This window comes from Ziziphus jujuba, chromosome 11, assembly GCF_031755915.1.
Source record: "Ziziphus jujuba cultivar Dongzao chromosome 11, ASM3175591v1".
In the NCBI taxonomy this organism is placed as follows: domain Eukaryota; kingdom Viridiplantae; phylum Streptophyta; class Magnoliopsida; order Rosales; family Rhamnaceae; genus Ziziphus; species Ziziphus jujuba.
In genome coordinates, this window is record NC_083389.1 from 11,591,926 (window position 1) to 11,608,720 (window position 16,795).

Genomic DNA, 16,795 nt, shown 5'->3' on the forward strand with positions numbered 1-16,795 from the left:
TTTGAAGCATTTATGCATATATGCCTTATCACCTTATCCGCTTTTCATTTAAGGGAAAAAAGTTTACCAACGAAGCAAATCAACAAAGATGGTATCAACTAACAAGGGTGCAAAACGAAGATAGTCAATAAAATTGGGGCAACAGAAGAAAAAGGTAAATTTCCAAGGACTTATGTTGAAAATTAAAAAAAAACCCAAAAGTAGAGCTCCTCATATCATGTTATCTAATTGTGGCATAGTATTTGCATTGCATATAACTACGCTTATTTTACTTTACGTGACAGAGCTTTCACTTCCCAAGTCCCTTCTTTGATTAGTTTCTCTTTTTTTTCTCCCCATATCTGTATATGTGGCTTAGATTAATCCCAACAATTGTTGTGACACCCATAAACCAAAACTATGCATAAATCTTTCACTCTTTTCACTACCGATTCTTCTCTTTATCTCCTTCCATAATCCAGCAAAAAAAAAAACAAGAAAGTCCTCATGTTGAATGATCAAAGGGCTAGCACTAGCTATGGACAATATGATGATCATGATCATGATCATGATCATGATGATAATCATCAAGAAGGCGGCAACGATGAGCAAATCAGGGACATCCACGCTCTGACCCCACCACATCCTCCTCCACCGCGACGTCGAAGAGAAATCTGGGAAACTGGCAGTCATAGATCATCAACATCCATGGCTAGTGAAGGTGGAAACAGTGAGAATTTCACAACCATGAGTAGGGAATTCAGTGCTCTGGTTCTAGCAGGTTCTACCATTGGTAATAATGGAACCAATACTACTATTGATAACGATAGTTCTGTAAATACTGGAAACAATTTGGGAATGATAGGGGAAGATGAGGCCACTGAGGAGGAGACCAATCCTTTGGCTATTGTCCCCGATAATAACCCTTTGGATCCCGTTGCATCTCCTAGACGCCGAGCTATGGCGGCTGCTAGAGGATCATCTCACACTTCGTCTTCCACGACCATGACCGGTGTTGGTGGTGGTCATCAAGGTGATCAGGTGGTTTCGGTACAAAGAGTGAAGAAAGAGGAGGTGGAGTCGAAGATATCGGCGTGGCAGAATGCGAAGATAGCCAAGATTAATAATCGGTTTAAGAGGGATGATGCTGTTATTAATGGATGGGAGACTGAGGAAGTTCAGAAAGCGACTTCATGGATGAAGAAAGTCGAGGTACGTGGTGATTAATATATATATATATATATATATTTGATCATGATGAATATGAATAGTTCTTATTTACTTTCATTAGAACAAGTTGAAATATTTGGAACGGTTTTCGCTTTGAAATGGTGATCGCCTAGTAACGTACCATGTTATGATAAACTTGTACTAATAATTACTTCTATTACTAATCATGATTATTTTGATATGTACCAATTAATAATATCTTAAAAAAGTTTTGTCTACTAAAATATTTAATCTTGGATCATGATTGAAAAAGTAATAATGAATAAACCCACAGAACAGTTTAATCAATAAGATTGATTATATTTTGTTTATTTGTTGATCACTTCTTTCTCCGGGTTTCCATCTATGACCTATTCTAAAGGCTGAAAATTATATCAATTTTTATGTTTTATGTTGATATTCTTTGAACTCTAATTTAATTAGGCAATATTGATTTAAAGTTGTAATTTCATTTTTCTGGTTTTCCCTTTGGCTTTGGAGATGGTTTTTATTTAGTTGAACTACTTAATTAGCATTAATTAAATAATTAATACTTAATTCTTCATTCCTCTTTCTCATATTGGTGATTTCTTCTTGTCAACTATCTGAAATTTGCTCATTGGCACTCAATTACAAAAATGTTAGTAATTGCCTATTTTTTGACTGTTAATGTGAAAAGTGATGAGTAAAGCAACACAACCCACAAGTTCATTTTTTTTTTTTTTTCATATTTTAATTTTTATAATTATAATGAAAACTGTGCAGAGGAAGCTAGAGGAGAAAAGAGCAAGAGCACTAGAAAAGATGCAAAATCAGGTGGCAAAAGCACATAGAAAAGCAGAGGAGAAGAGGGCATCGGCTGAGGCTAAGAGAGGAACCAAAGTTGCTAGGGTTCTTGAAATTGCCAACTTGATGAGAGCTGTTGGTAGAGCTCCTGCTAAACGTTCCTTCTTCTAGACCCATCATGAACCCCACAAAAAGAAAAAAAAAACCACCCCAAAAAAAAAAAAAAAAAATTGGACATGGAAATAAATTAAATATAAATATGCCCCACAAACTTAAATTCAAGGTCCTTAAATTTCCCTTTCTAACAAGGCACCGTATATGATATTAGGGCAGTGAAGAGTGGACAGAAAAAAAGAAAAAAAAGAAAAGCAAAGAAGGAATTTATTTGAATGCTTTTGAAGGGTCTGTTTCGTTTTTGAGTGTTTGAAGTGTGTTGGAAGACATAGATAGAGAGAGAGAGATGAGAGTGGTGGTGGAACAACTATTTTGTTCTTGTACAGTTTTATCATAATTCTTGATAAGGACTTGTTGCTCAATGCTATTAATAATTGTATTAGCAGCTTGTTATGTTTACCCTTTTCTGTTTTGGTACTGCTTCACATCAACAATTATTGGAATGGGAATTTGGATGTTTTTTTTGGAATTTCCTACCATTCTGGAAGACATAACTTTGTATGTTTCCCTTAATTTGAATGTAAAAATTAAACCAAAAGCAGAAGTCAGATTCTTACCTTTTTTTTTTCTTTTTTTTTTTTTGAAAGAATTAGATTATTCTTTTATATATATATATATATATATGAAAAAATCTATGGTGTGGATCATCGGTATACGGATTGGATTTAAAATCGATGTTTTTTAAAAAAAAAAATTAAAAATTTTTTAATTCAATATATTTGTGTAAATAATACTAAATTAACATCTTTTACATGTAGCGAGGCACATGCATATATACATGATAACTATGAGTGACGGAAATGAGAGTGAAACCTTTTTTTCTATTTCATTTTTTTTTTTTTGGATAGATATATTAAAGTGAGCCTTGAAATTAAGCTTATTGCATAAGCGCCCCTCTATGAAGAATAATTTGTGCTTGTTTGGATATGAATAAAATTTCAAAAAACTTTTTTATTTCTTTTCTGAAAAAATTAATTCAACATTTTCAACAATTTAGAAATCTATCTATAGAATATTTTGAAAGTTGAACATTGTGCTTGAAATATGTATTCTACATGAAAAACAATAAACAAATATTCATTTGTCTTAATTACTTAATCATAAAAAAGTTAAAAATTAATGTATAAGGAGTATACATTTCTTATTTTTTGTTATTTTTTTAAGCTCTTGTCGAAAACCCAACCAGTACTTTTACTACAAATCTGGAATATAATGGAAGCAATATTTGATATCAGGGTCTCTCTTGGATTGGATTCCCTTGGATTTTGAACAACAAATTGAACTTGAATTTAAACCAAGAAGCAATACTAAAGAAAGGACAAATATAGATACCGAGGCTTGAATTTGCCTCCTATATATGGTAGGTAAAAGAAATTTAATTTATGAAATTTCAATGAAGAAAGAAGCTCACTAATAAATTCTCAATTTTCTACCAAAACTTCTTCGAATTTTAGTATTGAGTAATCTACACGTTACAAATCCCTCAAGCAATGAAAAACCTTTTGAAATATATCACATGACAATAAATAAAAAACCTTGTCAATTGTAAGCTATAGGATTGTTTGACATTTAAAAAAGTAAATAATAGGATATAGGAATCCGTACAGTTATTAATCAAAAAAATAAAGCCACACAAAGTGGGATTTGCTAACTTATTGGCTACAATTATGATACACTTTACAAGTGAGAAAGCACTTTTGTTTTCTTTTAAAAATAATTCCCACCACCTTTCTGAAAAACCCTTAAACCTAAAAAAGTTGTTCAACAGTAATTGATACTGAAAAATGAGGATTAGTCACCGACACTTGGTCACAGTTTCACCAAATTGATACTGAAAAACAAGATATCAAATTGTTTTGTCTGCTGTAAAATGGCCAAGAAGAAAGATTACCTCAAAATCTCCCTCCTAATGGTGCATTAATTAATTGTTAATTTTGTCAAAGTATATAGTTGATCATAACTTTAACTCTCTAAAAGAACCAACAATTATTTCTCCATTTCCGAGCCTTCCAATCAAAATTGAAATTGAAGTTGAATTCCCAACCTCTTTTTTCCTGCACCAATTAAGTAGAAAGCACTGAATTAACATAAAAGAAGAGCTACCGCTAATCAAAACTTTGGGTCCACCAAATTTGTTTTGTTTGGTTCTGTTCTGCTCTTTTCGTGGACAACAATAAGCAAAGTAACATAAATATAGAGATTGGACACTCCAAATCCAATCTCTTCTTAAATTTAAAATTAACCCTGATGATAGGGAAAAGACTAAAGCCACGCCTTATAGTCAACAAGTTAATTAACAGTTCAGATGAGCGCAACACCCAGCTCAATTCAACAAAATCAAATGAGTCGTTAAAGTGAACAAACAAAAATATAAAGCCTTTAAGATGAAGGTATAAAGAAGAATGCTAATCAGGACAGGTATTCTGGGACAAACAGGACAGGTATTCAAGCAAATCTGGGTAGTTGTATTAATAAGGCTCCACCTTTTGATCTATGTACAGTGCAGAATCTAGTTGAGATCGTTCACTGACGCCACATGTGATCTGAATATAATTGTCTTTTGCTCAACTCAAAATCAATGCAACAGTTTGACCAATATTGTAACTGTCATGTATAATCGAGAAATTTCTACTGGAGCAAGTGCTATCCGAGAACAATTAGCTGATCTGGATTTGCGAATTATTATTCGTTGGTAGAATGGAAAGAATTGTAATAGGAACTCATTTCAACTTCTCTGCAGCTGCAAACCCATGTATATGGACAGTGTATCTTTCTACCCTATACGAGATCCTCAATCAGATGAAGTTCATTTCCATCACCACATTTTCGCATTTCAGCACTAATCAAATTCAAATTTGCATAAATTTCAGTGCTTTTTGGATGGTCCACATCACTTGCCACAAAATAATGAACTTTATCATCAATTTCAATCCAGCTGCAACCTGCTTCTTTACTTACTTTCAAGTCATTCATCAGTGTTCTAACATTTGCAGCCTCATTTAGCATTCCTCCGACTGCATACATATTCGAAACAAGTATATAAGATCCTGCCTCTTTAGGTTCTAAGTCAAGCAAACGAGTTGAGGCTAATTTGCCAAAGTCCAATTCCCCATGTAACTTGCACGTATTCACTAAGATTCTCCATAACAGAGGTGAGTCTTGAAATGGGCTTTTGTTAATGAAGTCTATGGATTCTGAAAATTGCCCAGCACGGCCCAAAAGATCAACCACGCAAGCAAAGTGCTCAATTACTGGCCTAATCCCATATTTTGTCTCCATTTCGTGAAATAAGCATAATCCATTTTCCCATAATCTGGAGTAAGTGCAAGCTTGAAGGATGGCCAATGTTGTGAACTCATCAGGGCCAAACCCTTCTTCCTTCATATCTTCAAAAAGTGAGAGCGTTTCTTTGCCTCGTCCATGAAGGGCAAATGCAGAAATTATGGCATTCCAGGATACAGAATCATGGCTATTCATGTCTTTAAACATTTGATATGCTTCTTCAATGCTACCGCATTTTGCATACATTGTAATGACTGCATTACTTACATGCAAATCCGCTTCATTTCCCGTTTTAATAGCATAAGCGTGAAGACTCTTCCCTCTTATTAAGCAAGCTTGATCAGCGGATAAACTTAGGAGCCTTGAAAAAGTTACAAAATCTGGATGTAAACCAGTTAATCTCAGTTGATTAAATAAGATCATGGGATCCGATTCATCATCTCTATATAATTCGATGAATCCAACTAGAATTGCATTGAATGTGGCAATAGTTTTATCTGAGACGCCACCAAAAATCCATCTAGCGGACTTAAGGTCCCTGCACTTGGCATACATATCTATTAAGGCAGTCTCAATCTTCAAATCAGTTAAATAACCAAGCTTTATTACAGATCCATGGATTTGACGACCCAGTTTTAGATTACTGCACTCCGAACAGCCTTCAAGCATTGTAGATAGAAAAATAGGATCATAGTCGGCACTCAGGTCTAGTGTCTCTCGAATAACTTTAAGAGCCTTATCAACATGGCCATTATTAAGATATGCTGTCAAAAGTGCTGTCCAAGAAATCAAATTCTTCTGATCCATTGTAGAAAAGATTTTCTCAACCTCTTCAACAATGCCATACTTTCCATACATGGTTATTACTGCATTTCCAACAGAACTTTCACCCACAGCACCATACTTCAAAGCAAGCCCATGTAATTGCTTGCCTACACCCACACGTATGTCTCCACTATTGCAGGCACTAATTATATTAGTATATGTATAATCATTTGCCTCCAAACCAGAACTCAAAATCTGGATAAAGACCGATATTGCTTTCTCCACACATTCTGCTTTCCCATACTCCAAAATCATATTATTTAGAAAGCGAATATCTTTCTGTTGCACTCCATTGAAAACTTTCTCAGCATCACCCACGCAGCCACCTTTAGAGTACATAGAAACTAAAGAGGCGCCGACATAAACATTCTCTTCAAGCCCACTTTTTACAGCAAAACCGTGGACCTGTTCCCCAAGTATCCGGTCCTCCGGAGAATCACATGCCTGTAAAATCACGGAGCAAGTATGCTCATTGAACTTCTCCTCAATGCAAAACATATCATGCGCAATTCGAAAAACAGATTGCGAATCTCCATTCTCGGAATAACCGTTCATCAGAGAAGTCCAAGTTATCGTGTTTCTAACAGGCATTTCGTCGAAAACCCGTTGCGCATCATCCAATTTCTTCAACTTTGAGTACATGTTCACAAGATTGTTGCCTTGAAAGGTACCATTTTGGGAACCGCATTTCACCAGAAAAGCATGTACAGCCAGACCCAGCATGAGATTCCAAGACCCAATTGAGAGTTGGAGGAGCCGAGGCCAGTCATTTAATAAGAGAGTGTCTTCACGAACCGAACCACCAACACTGCTAGAAGAAGAAGAAGAATGGACCGCCTTGTGCTTCAAGGTGCGAGCAAAAACGACCTCTTCATGTGGTTTTGCTTCCAAAAGTTGGAAGCGCTGTTGAGTAACAGAGAGGCATGGATGAAAGGTGGGAGAGAAAATGGCGGGCATGGAATTGAATTGAGAAAACAGGGCATAGGATTAGAAACCAAACGGTCGCCTTTGGAGAAAATAAAGAAAAAAACAAATTTAAATTTTTTTTAGGTTATCCAGGGACCCACTGAGGTGGACCCCAATGTATGACGTGGAGAAAACTGGACCTTCTGGCAAACTAAAGCCCAAGCCGTTGTAAACGCTGGCCTCTACTTCCTTCTTTATTTCTTTCCTTGGAAGCTCCAAATCCAATCCGAGCCTCATTTGCCAAATCCACTCTCGCGCTCTCTCTTTCTTCTCTCTCTCTCTCTTTGCGGCGACTGACTGGGTCTGAGAGATAGAGTGAAAGAGTGAGACTGAGAGCCATGGAAATGGCAATAAGCTTCAAAAGCTCGTCCTGTTTTACCATACCTATTGCTCATAGCTCTAGGACTGCTACTACTATCTCTTCCTCTGCTTCTCCGCTCTCCTCTAAGCAACTCTTTGGTCTCAGCTTTTATTCATCGTCGTCTTCTCCTTCTCTCGCTACTGCCAAAACCGCACTCAAATTCGCTTCTGGAAATCCAATTCGAAAGCTCCCTGTCAAATGCTCTGTTTCCGAAGCTACAGACACCGCAACCGGTACTTTCACTCTCTTTTTCTTTTTTCCCTCCGTAATTTGTTTAATTATGCTGTTTCTTCCCCAAGTTTCCCTATCTTTTTAATTCTTCTTTGTGTTTGATATTTAGATTTTTTTATGGTTATATGGTAGCAAACATCTAAATATGTGTTTTTGAGTTGGAAAGAATTTAGTAACTTGTTGATTTGGATCTAATTTTTCCTGGAAATTGAATTCTTTTTGGAACCCAGTTTCATATGCAAATGCCCTTTTATGTTTTCTTTTTGGTTAATGTTTTACCCTGCTTTTGAGCACGTCTAATTAAAGAGTGTATGTTGTTTGTGCATGCACAATTTTGAACCAAGAGCATTTGGCTACACAGGTCTGCAATAATCTTGCTTAGACATTTCATTTTGAAAGTGACTAATTTCTGATCCTTGTACTGAATTTAGAGAAGAAGAGCCAACTGAAGAGGAGAAGCGACATAAGAAATATAGCAATTGTTGCTCACGTAGATCATGGAAAGACAACTTTGGTCGATGCAATGTTGAAGCAAGCAAAGGTAGCAAAACCTGATTCACCTTTCGTTTATTAGATGATTTCTTCTTTATATCAAATGCAATTAGTCCTACTATGTTTAGCATGTTCCTAACCTCCTGAAGAAAAGAAAAAGACTGTAAATCAAGTGAGAATTGAAATTCATTTGAATGCTAAATGTAAAAAATAAGTTGGTAACAAAAAAGGGTAATTTGAGGCTTGGGTTCAAAGGAAATAATGTATGTAGTGTTCTTAAAATTTAAAAAATCATGGAACGTTGTTATATTGAGGCCAAATTCTTGGGCAATTGCATTTTTTTTTTTTTTTTTTTTTATAACAATTTTCAGTTTGGTATTAATATTTATTTCTAACTCTCTTTTTTTCCAGGTGTTTCGTGATAACCAATTTGTGCAGGAAAGGATAATGGACTCAAATGATTTAGAGCGGGAAAGGGGGATTACAATACTTAGTAAAAATACATCTATCACATACAAAGAGACAAAGATTAATATAATAGATACTCCAGGGCACTCTGACTTCGGTGGTGAAGTGGAACGGATCCTCAATATGGTGGAAGGAATTTTACTAGTGGTACCCCTTTGCACCTTATATGCTCATCTTTTGATGTGTATACAGTATACCAGTGTCTCTGGCGGTTCACATAATATTTAATTATCTTTTATTTATTTATTTTTATTTTTTATTTTTCGTATGATCATCAACTGTTAAAGTAACACTGCTTTTCCTTTTGCAGGTAGATTCTGTTGAAGGTCCAATGCCACAAACAAGATTTGTTCTGAAGAAGGCTCTAGAATTTGGCCTCTCTGTTGTTGTTGTAGTTAATAAAATTGATAGGCCTTCAGCTCGTCCAGATTATGTTATTAATTCCACTTTTGAACTTTTCATTGAGCTAAATGCAACAGATGAACAGGTACTTTATTTAAATATACTTAGGAGGATCTTATATGCAGTTTGCATTTCAAAGTAACTTCTTTGGCACCATTTTTGTCAAATTCAAACCTAGATTGGTGTTTTGAAGCCATTTTGTCCTGCAAAAATTGAGATGATCCATCAAAAGGCATGATCTATCGTCAGAGTGGGAATGTTTGCATAGATACCACAGACAGTGGAGCCCAGGATTGTATGTGTAAACCAAATTTTAATTAATGGATGAGAGTATGAGGAGAAAAGAGTTAATCATCAACAGTCTTCTTAGAGTTAGCTTTTATTTTTGAAGCTTGTATAGTGATTCTATGGTACAGAAGCATGGTGTGGAAAATCTCCAATCTTAAGAAACTTCCATTTTGCATGCAGTGCGATTTCCAAGCAATATATGCAAGTGGTATTAAAGGAAAGGCAGGTTTGTCTCCTGAAAATTTAGCAGAAGACCTTGGGCCACTTTTCGAGGCTATAATCAGATGCATACCTGGACCACGTATTGAAAAAGATGGTGCACTTCAAATGCTGGTGAGTGGTATATTTTTGTCAATATTTCCTTCTATCTTTTTTGCGGACAAAAATTTACTTTTATTCTTATCATGGACTTTCCAATTTGGAATGAACTAAATAACAGCACCCAAGTTATTATTTTAAGCATTTTAAATATTGTAGTAATTATTTTTCAGTATATTATGTCTGATAACTTATGCTGTAATTTACTGCTATGGATGTGTTTTAGGTTACAAATCTTGAGTATGATGAACATAAAGGACGAATAGCTATTGGACGCTTGCATGCTGGGACTCTGCAGAGAGGGATGGATGTGAGGGTAAGTTTGCTTCCGAATCTGGTATAAGCTGCATTGTAGCCTTTTCCTTTTTTCTCTTTTCCTCACTTGCTAATTAATATGCGCTATTGTATAGTCCTTTTTACTATTTGTTACTTGATTTTTTTTCAACCTAAGGTGAAGAACTAAGTCCCATCCCAATTGATGGGTCCTATTAATTATATATCTTGTCAATACGCATAAAACTTTGTAGGTTTTGTATCAATTCATTTTTCTTTAGGGTTAAAATGAAATTTTTTAAAGAAAAACCTAGTGCTTTATTTTCGTTTTCAGAAATTCATTTCATATTTTGACAGACAGGACATGAAGAAAGCCTTTTTTTTTTTTTTTTTTCCTGCTTATAATTTGCAATTTATAGGTATGCACATCTGAAGATTCATGTAGATATGGAAGGGTAAGTGAGCTTTTTGTGTATGAAAAATTCAGTAGGGTTCCAGCGCAAAGTGTGGAGGCTGGTGATATATGTGCTGTCTGTGGAATTGATGATATTCAGGTAATAATGTTTTTTCCTATCTATATAACTTCAAAGAGATATTTTGACTTTTACAAGTCTCATTAGAATTTTTTACTTTATTATATTGAATTGATCATTCAGATTGGTGAGACAATTGCTGATAAATCATCAGGGAAGCCATTACCTGCCATTAAGGTGGAGGAACCAACAGTAAAAATGGCATTTTCCATCAACATATCGCCCTTTGTTGGGCGTGAGGTATGTTTACAAAGTAGTTAACTCATCTTCTAGTGTAATTATTAAAACAAATTTTCTAGAGATAGGAAAAAGCCTTCTTTATAAACTCTTTGCCAGTTCTATAAGTTTTGCCTCAGGGCATCTCTATAACCAAGCCAATTAGTGAAAGTGCACTCAATATTAGTGATGATCTGCATTTGGTTGATAAATGTATAACTTTTTCAGTTCATTGGTTTCTCAACTATGTTGACGAATTAGTTTTTTAAATTGATCCTACAATTGCATCAGGTTTTATCTTTTTTTCAAACATCTTGCCTCGTATTTTGGTATCACTTTTAATATGTTGTATGCTTACGTGTTAATATCTATGTATCTTTAGTTAATAAGGATTATCTTTAGATATGAGGAGCTGATGACTCGTAATCATTGGTTACCTTCCAGGGAAAATATGTTACTAGCAGGAACTTGAGAGATCGCCTTTACCGTGAGCTTGAGCGCAATTTGGCTATGAAAGTTGAAGATGGCGAAACGGCAGATACATTCATTGTTAGTGGGCGGGGTACTCTGCATATAACCATACTTTTAGAGAACATGTAAGTATGGGTAATGTTCTTGTTCATCCATTTCTTCTGCATGCAAGTTTCTAAAGGATCAAGCTTTTCAGGCGAAGGGAAGGCTATGAATTCATGGTGGGACCTCCTAAAGTTATCAGCAAAAAGGTGGATGACAAGTTGCTGGAACCATTTGAGGTAAATTTTCTAATCTGCAATTTGGGCAGAAACAAAGGATGAGAGATAAAAATGAAAGAAGACCAATCTGTATGCTATGGTTTTAACTTTTATTAGTTAAAGGAGATGAGGCAGTAGATACTTACCTGCCTGTGTTTTCTAATTTTTATTTAATTGAGAAGCCAATTTTTTTGCTCAGATGGCAACAATTTTCTTAAATGCTTATTCTTAATGATGAAAATTCTTGGACAAAAATCACTCCATCTGTGTTTTTAAAATTGTTATTTTCTATTATGTGATTTCTTGCAGATTGCCACTGTGGAGGTACCTGAAGAACATATGGGATCTGTTGTTGAGTTACTTGGCAAAAGACGAGGGCAGATGTTTGATATGCAAGGGGTTGGGTGTGTATAATGATTTCTTTGCTTCTTATTTATATAAGACGATTCAGTTTCAAAATAAAATGGTTAACTCTCTGTCATGTAAGCTTCATATACAAGCTGGATCCACTTTTGTGTGCTAGGTCGGAGGGCACAACCCTGCTCAAATACAAGATTCCAACCCGTGGCCTTCTTGGTTTGCGGAATGCGATTTTAACAGCTTCTCGTGGCACGGCAATTCTGAACACAATATTTGATTGTTATGGTCCTTGGGCTGGCGATATCAATACCCGGGATCAGGGTTCGCTGGTAATTTCTGAAAAAAGGCTCATGTATATGCAAAGTGATAACTGCAGTTTTTTTATCAGTCATTGCCTTTTTGTGACATTGACTAGTTGAGATTTGACTTAATATTCCTCTGGAAGAGAAATGACCAAGTTTTCCAATTGCTTTTGAAAAATCATTAATCATTTGAAACAAAAGTCATGAAACCATTACTGAAAACGAAGTGTCTCCATTTATTTGGTTTTATGTTTTTTTTCTGATGCAATTGATTCGGGTCAATGCCCCACAACAAATGCCAAACTAAATGACAAGCTAATAATTTTCAGGTTGCTTTTGAGGATGGGACGAGCACTTCTTATGCTCTTTCTAGTTCTCAGGACAGAGGACAGATGTTTATTGGCCCTGGGGTAGAAGTTTACAAAGGTCAGATTGTTGGTATCCATCAACGGCATGGGGACCTGTCACTTAATGTGTGCAAGAAAAAGGCTGCGACAAATGTACGTTCCAACAAAGAACAAACAGGTAAGAAGCAGCTCTATTTATGAGCCAATATTAGTTATAAAATAAGATTTAGCATTTTCTTCTTCTGTGTTCCATCCAATATTTTTAGTTTTGGAAAATCACAAATTTTAATTGTGAGCCTCAATTAATCTGCATTTACTGCATGTTGTCTTTTTTTTTTTCTCTTCAGTTGTTCTTGATACCCCATTGGATTATAGTCTGGATGACTGCATTGAATACATTCAAGAAGATGAACTGGTGGAGGTCACTCCTTCAAGTATTCGTATGTGCAAAAACCCAAAGCTCGCAAAGAAAACAAGATAGATCATACACCATGTGGATATGCACTGTCAATTCTTTGCAAAACTCCTTGCAATATCAATGGAGAAGCCTAAACGTACTTACAGCAGCCAGATGCAAACTACTTCTCTTGCATTAATTGCTTTTCCATCTCTCTCTCATAACAGTTATATAGATATAATGTTAAGATTTCAATTGGAAAGTCAAATTTTGCAAATTGTATACAAAAGAATAGGACATCAGAATCGTACTACTGTAAGATGGTCATTATTCTTCGGTGGATCGAACTGTGACAAGCTGGAACGGTGAAATCCACCTATGGTGATTTGTAATTCAGAAAATGATTCTCATTGAAATGGTAAAATAGTTCCATTTGACTATTCCCTTTATCAGATACTGACTTTTTTATTTGTATTTGTTCCTACTCCTCTGAAGAATCGATGAAGAAGTTGTTGTCCAACTAAAACCAAATTTGTATACTTCTTCTTCGGCATATGTTTTTGTCACTTTCCTTTGACCATCTAGTGCATCAATGAAATTTGGTCCCTTTTTTTTTTTGGTTGAAATTCTTTATTCCCTTGTGAAGTTAGGTTAAATTAACTTTTTTTAAGATTTAATACAGTTAGTTGCAATATATTATCCCGAACAAGGTATTGTAGAAATAGATCGAAACATGGCCGTCCAAACAAATTCTTAGCTAATAATTATGAGAGTTAGTCTATTCCCATTTTAAGAGTAAAATAATAAAAATGATCAAAACCTATCAAATGGGGGATCAGAGCACTCAGTTCAGCTGCTCTCTTTCTTTGTTTTGCTAACCGTACTCTTTATCTTTGTCTCCTGCCTAATTTAGTAGTAGAAAAATCTAACAAATTTAACAACCAGATATGTTACTACAAAAACCTTGAATTTTTTATTAAAAATTAAAAAAACTTTAGATATAATAATAATACAACAGTTACCATATTAATATTTATTGTAATGTACAAATAATATAATTATGATGCATGAAGTAAAATATTAGATATTGAAGACATATGTAACATTGAAATTTTAAAATCATGAAAGAAAGAAAAAAGATATTTAATTTAACTAGTAATAAAATCATTGAAAATACAATTTTAAATTCAAAGTTTAAATCTTGATCGCTCAAGTGTAATCTTGAATAAAAAAGAAGGAAAATCTATTCAATTCATAAGCCACCATATTTTTATCCCCAAGTATAAAAAGACAGAAAAAGCCCAAATTTAGCTAGACTTGTCCTTGTCTTGGTGCACCAGAAAACTGTTAAGAGACACTACTGGTTTTTTCACCGACCCAATAGAGTAGACCAGAGCAGAGCATTATCCAAACAAAAGTCAGATGATCATGCAGGGATGAGAGCATTCCTCCGTACAGTTCCCAGCTGCCGACAAAATAGAATGCAAGCAAATCTCTCTTGCATAAACCTATTCACTATGATTGACAACCGAGCACCAAATGTCAAAAAAGGAACCAAAAGAAACAAAACTTCCTACAATAAAGTTAGGAACGAAACTAGATAAATATGTTTAATATTTATTGATTTTTTATTTTTTATTTATTTCTCCTTTGTCCAAAAAAAAAAAAAAATGTACTATCTTTATTTTATTTAATTTTTATATTTTTATACCTACATTCTTTAATGAAAATTTAAAACATAAACAAACATATATTTAATAAGATTATATATATATATATATATGTATATGTGGCATGTGTAGTCTTTGAAATCTAAATATAATTTTGTATGATTTTTTAAGGTATAATTTTATACGATTAATATATAAGTTTTTTTTTTTTTTTTTAGACTTCAAAACTTATTTAATGAGTATTTATTTATTTGCTTGTATTTGTTTTTTTATTAAATTTATTAATAATCTTTTTATTTATTGTTATTGTTATTTTATAAATTACTTAATTTATTTTTTTTTGTTATTAATTTTTGATGATTTTTTTATAAAAAAATACATAATTAAGTCCTGTTTAAAGGTGGTGAATGTAATTTGCCTAGCGGGTCGGAAATTTTTTTGTGTGGAAGAAAATAAAATCTTATAAATTATATCGTTATTCTTTTTTACTTAATTTATATAACTGCTACGCTAAACAATATTTTCTTTTGATACATAAATTAAGAAGAAGAATTTTGTTGATGTGCAGTTTTCATTTATATCAAAATAATATTATTTCAAAAAAAAAAAAAAAGTAAACATTATACCTTCTCTTTTTAGAAGTTAAAGAAAAGTAACAGGCGCTGCTTATTCAGCAATTAATTAGTACTTTTTATATATCATTTTCCAACAAAATTAGAAGAAATTTCTTATATTATATACGCAATATAGTTATATATACATACCAAATTCGTAAAGAGATGAAGTTAAAGCCATTGATAAAATCTCATCAATCATTTTTTTCTGCTATTTTCTTGTTCGCATCTCCAATGATGTGATTTCACCTTGTCCCTCTCAACTTTTTCACATAGCACTTAAAATGTATACAATACAGATAAAACACAAAAAATTAGGGGGAAAAAAAAAGGTTAGGAATGGACAAGAACAAAAGCACCTTATCACGAATAAAAGAATTATATCTAGTTCCATCAAGCAATTCTAGAAAGGAAAACTATGCTGAGAGGTTTTTCATTGGCACTCTAATAAATTATCATTTATTAGAGTGTTATATGATATTTTAAATTGTAGGATAATTCCTCCGTAGCATTATTAAATTATATTTTACTTTTTAAATTATCATCAAACTTAAATTTGTATCTTGCAATTAACTTATAAGTTAAATTTATTCAGATTGTAGTATATCTATACAAAATGAACCAGAAATTAAATACAAAAACTAAAAATACCTCTTAGTTCTACATTGTAGAACTTCCTTATAGTTACAGGTTGACCCCTTGGTTATATATTAATGGTAAAACAGGCTAAATTTGAGCATATAAAAAAAACAAAGGGTACTTAGAAATATCTTAAGGATGAACAACCCTGAAAACAGACCAGAAATCAGGGCTGTGCTGTCCATTAAAGTAAATATTCTTCAACAGTTGAAGCCTCCTCTAATTCTCGTGTACTGGGCGTGATGGCCAATAGCTCCACCTTCCTCCTGAAGACCTCCATACGTCAGGCTTATCCTAAATCCAAAAAATAAAAAAAATTCAGATTTAACCAAAAAAAAAATCCTATAAATTATATACTTTTGTTCTTGTTAACTACATTATATAACCGTTACGCCTAACAATAAATTCGTTTGGAACATAAATAAAGAAGAAAAATTTTTGTTGATAAAACCTTTCATTTATATCAAAATTTTTGAAACATAAATATAAATCTTTCATTTACATCAAAATAAAACCTTCTTGTTTTAGAATTAAGGAAAATTATCAAATACTGCTTTTTCTTTTTTGGTACAAATTAAAAAGTTCCCATAATTAATTAGCACTTTTTATGAACAAGTTAGAAGAAATTTCTTATATAACGTAGGCAGTATATTTTATATTTACATATACAGTTTTAATCAGCTGATAACTTTCCAGATACTATTAACATGGTAAATGCTAATTGAATTACTGTTGGTCAATGCACAAGTTTGCTTTTATGCTTTCTATTATCATCGCTTCCTTCCTTTATAATTAGTTGAAAGTTGAAACTAGTGTTTGAAAGTTCTTTATTTTTTCTCCTTAGTATATCATAATTTCTAATCATAATTGAATTTACTCTCTTTTTTTTTTAATTATATAAAAAAAAAATGACTTTACTACTAAGTTTTGAA

The 16,795-nt window shown here is 33.5% G+C and overlaps 3 protein-coding genes across 3 annotated transcripts; 2 read left to right on the forward strand and 1 right to left on the reverse strand.

The window, feature by feature from the left end:
* The first annotated feature begins 242 nt into the window (after positions 1-242).
* On the forward strand, positions 243-2,530 carry LOC107432367 (remorin 4.1). Its single transcript, XM_016043491.4, has 2 exons — positions 243-1,191; positions 1,954-2,530. Exons 1-2 carry the CDS (start codon positions 487-489, stop codon positions 2,143-2,145), a joined length of 897 nt encoding a protein of 298 aa, XP_015898977.3. The 5' UTR covers positions 243-486; the 3' UTR covers positions 2,146-2,530.
* Positions 2,531-4,399: 1,869 nt separating this feature from the next.
* LOC107432372 (pentatricopeptide repeat-containing protein At2g33680) lies at positions 4,400-7,353 on the reverse strand. Its single transcript, XM_016043498.4, has one exon. It carries the CDS (start codon positions 7,210-7,212, stop codon positions 4,927-4,929), a length of 2,286 nt encoding a protein of 761 aa, XP_015898984.2. The 5' UTR covers positions 7,213-7,353; the 3' UTR covers positions 4,400-4,926.
* A 78-nt stretch (positions 7,354-7,431) lies between these two features.
* On the forward strand, positions 7,432-13,392 carry LOC107432368 (putative elongation factor TypA-like SVR3, chloroplastic). Its single transcript, XM_016043492.4, has 14 exons — positions 7,432-7,815; positions 8,245-8,354; positions 8,717-8,920; positions 9,084-9,260; positions 9,644-9,796; positions 10,008-10,097; positions 10,474-10,608; positions 10,711-10,827; positions 11,248-11,399; positions 11,471-11,555; positions 11,844-11,938; positions 12,058-12,223; positions 12,526-12,721; positions 12,891-13,392. The coding sequence occupies exons 1-14, from the start codon at positions 7,560-7,562 to the stop codon at positions 13,022-13,024; spliced, it is 2,070 nt and encodes a 689-aa protein (XP_015898978.1). The 5' UTR covers positions 7,432-7,559; the 3' UTR covers positions 13,025-13,392.
* The last annotated feature ends 3,403 nt before the right edge of the window (positions 13,393-16,795 follow it).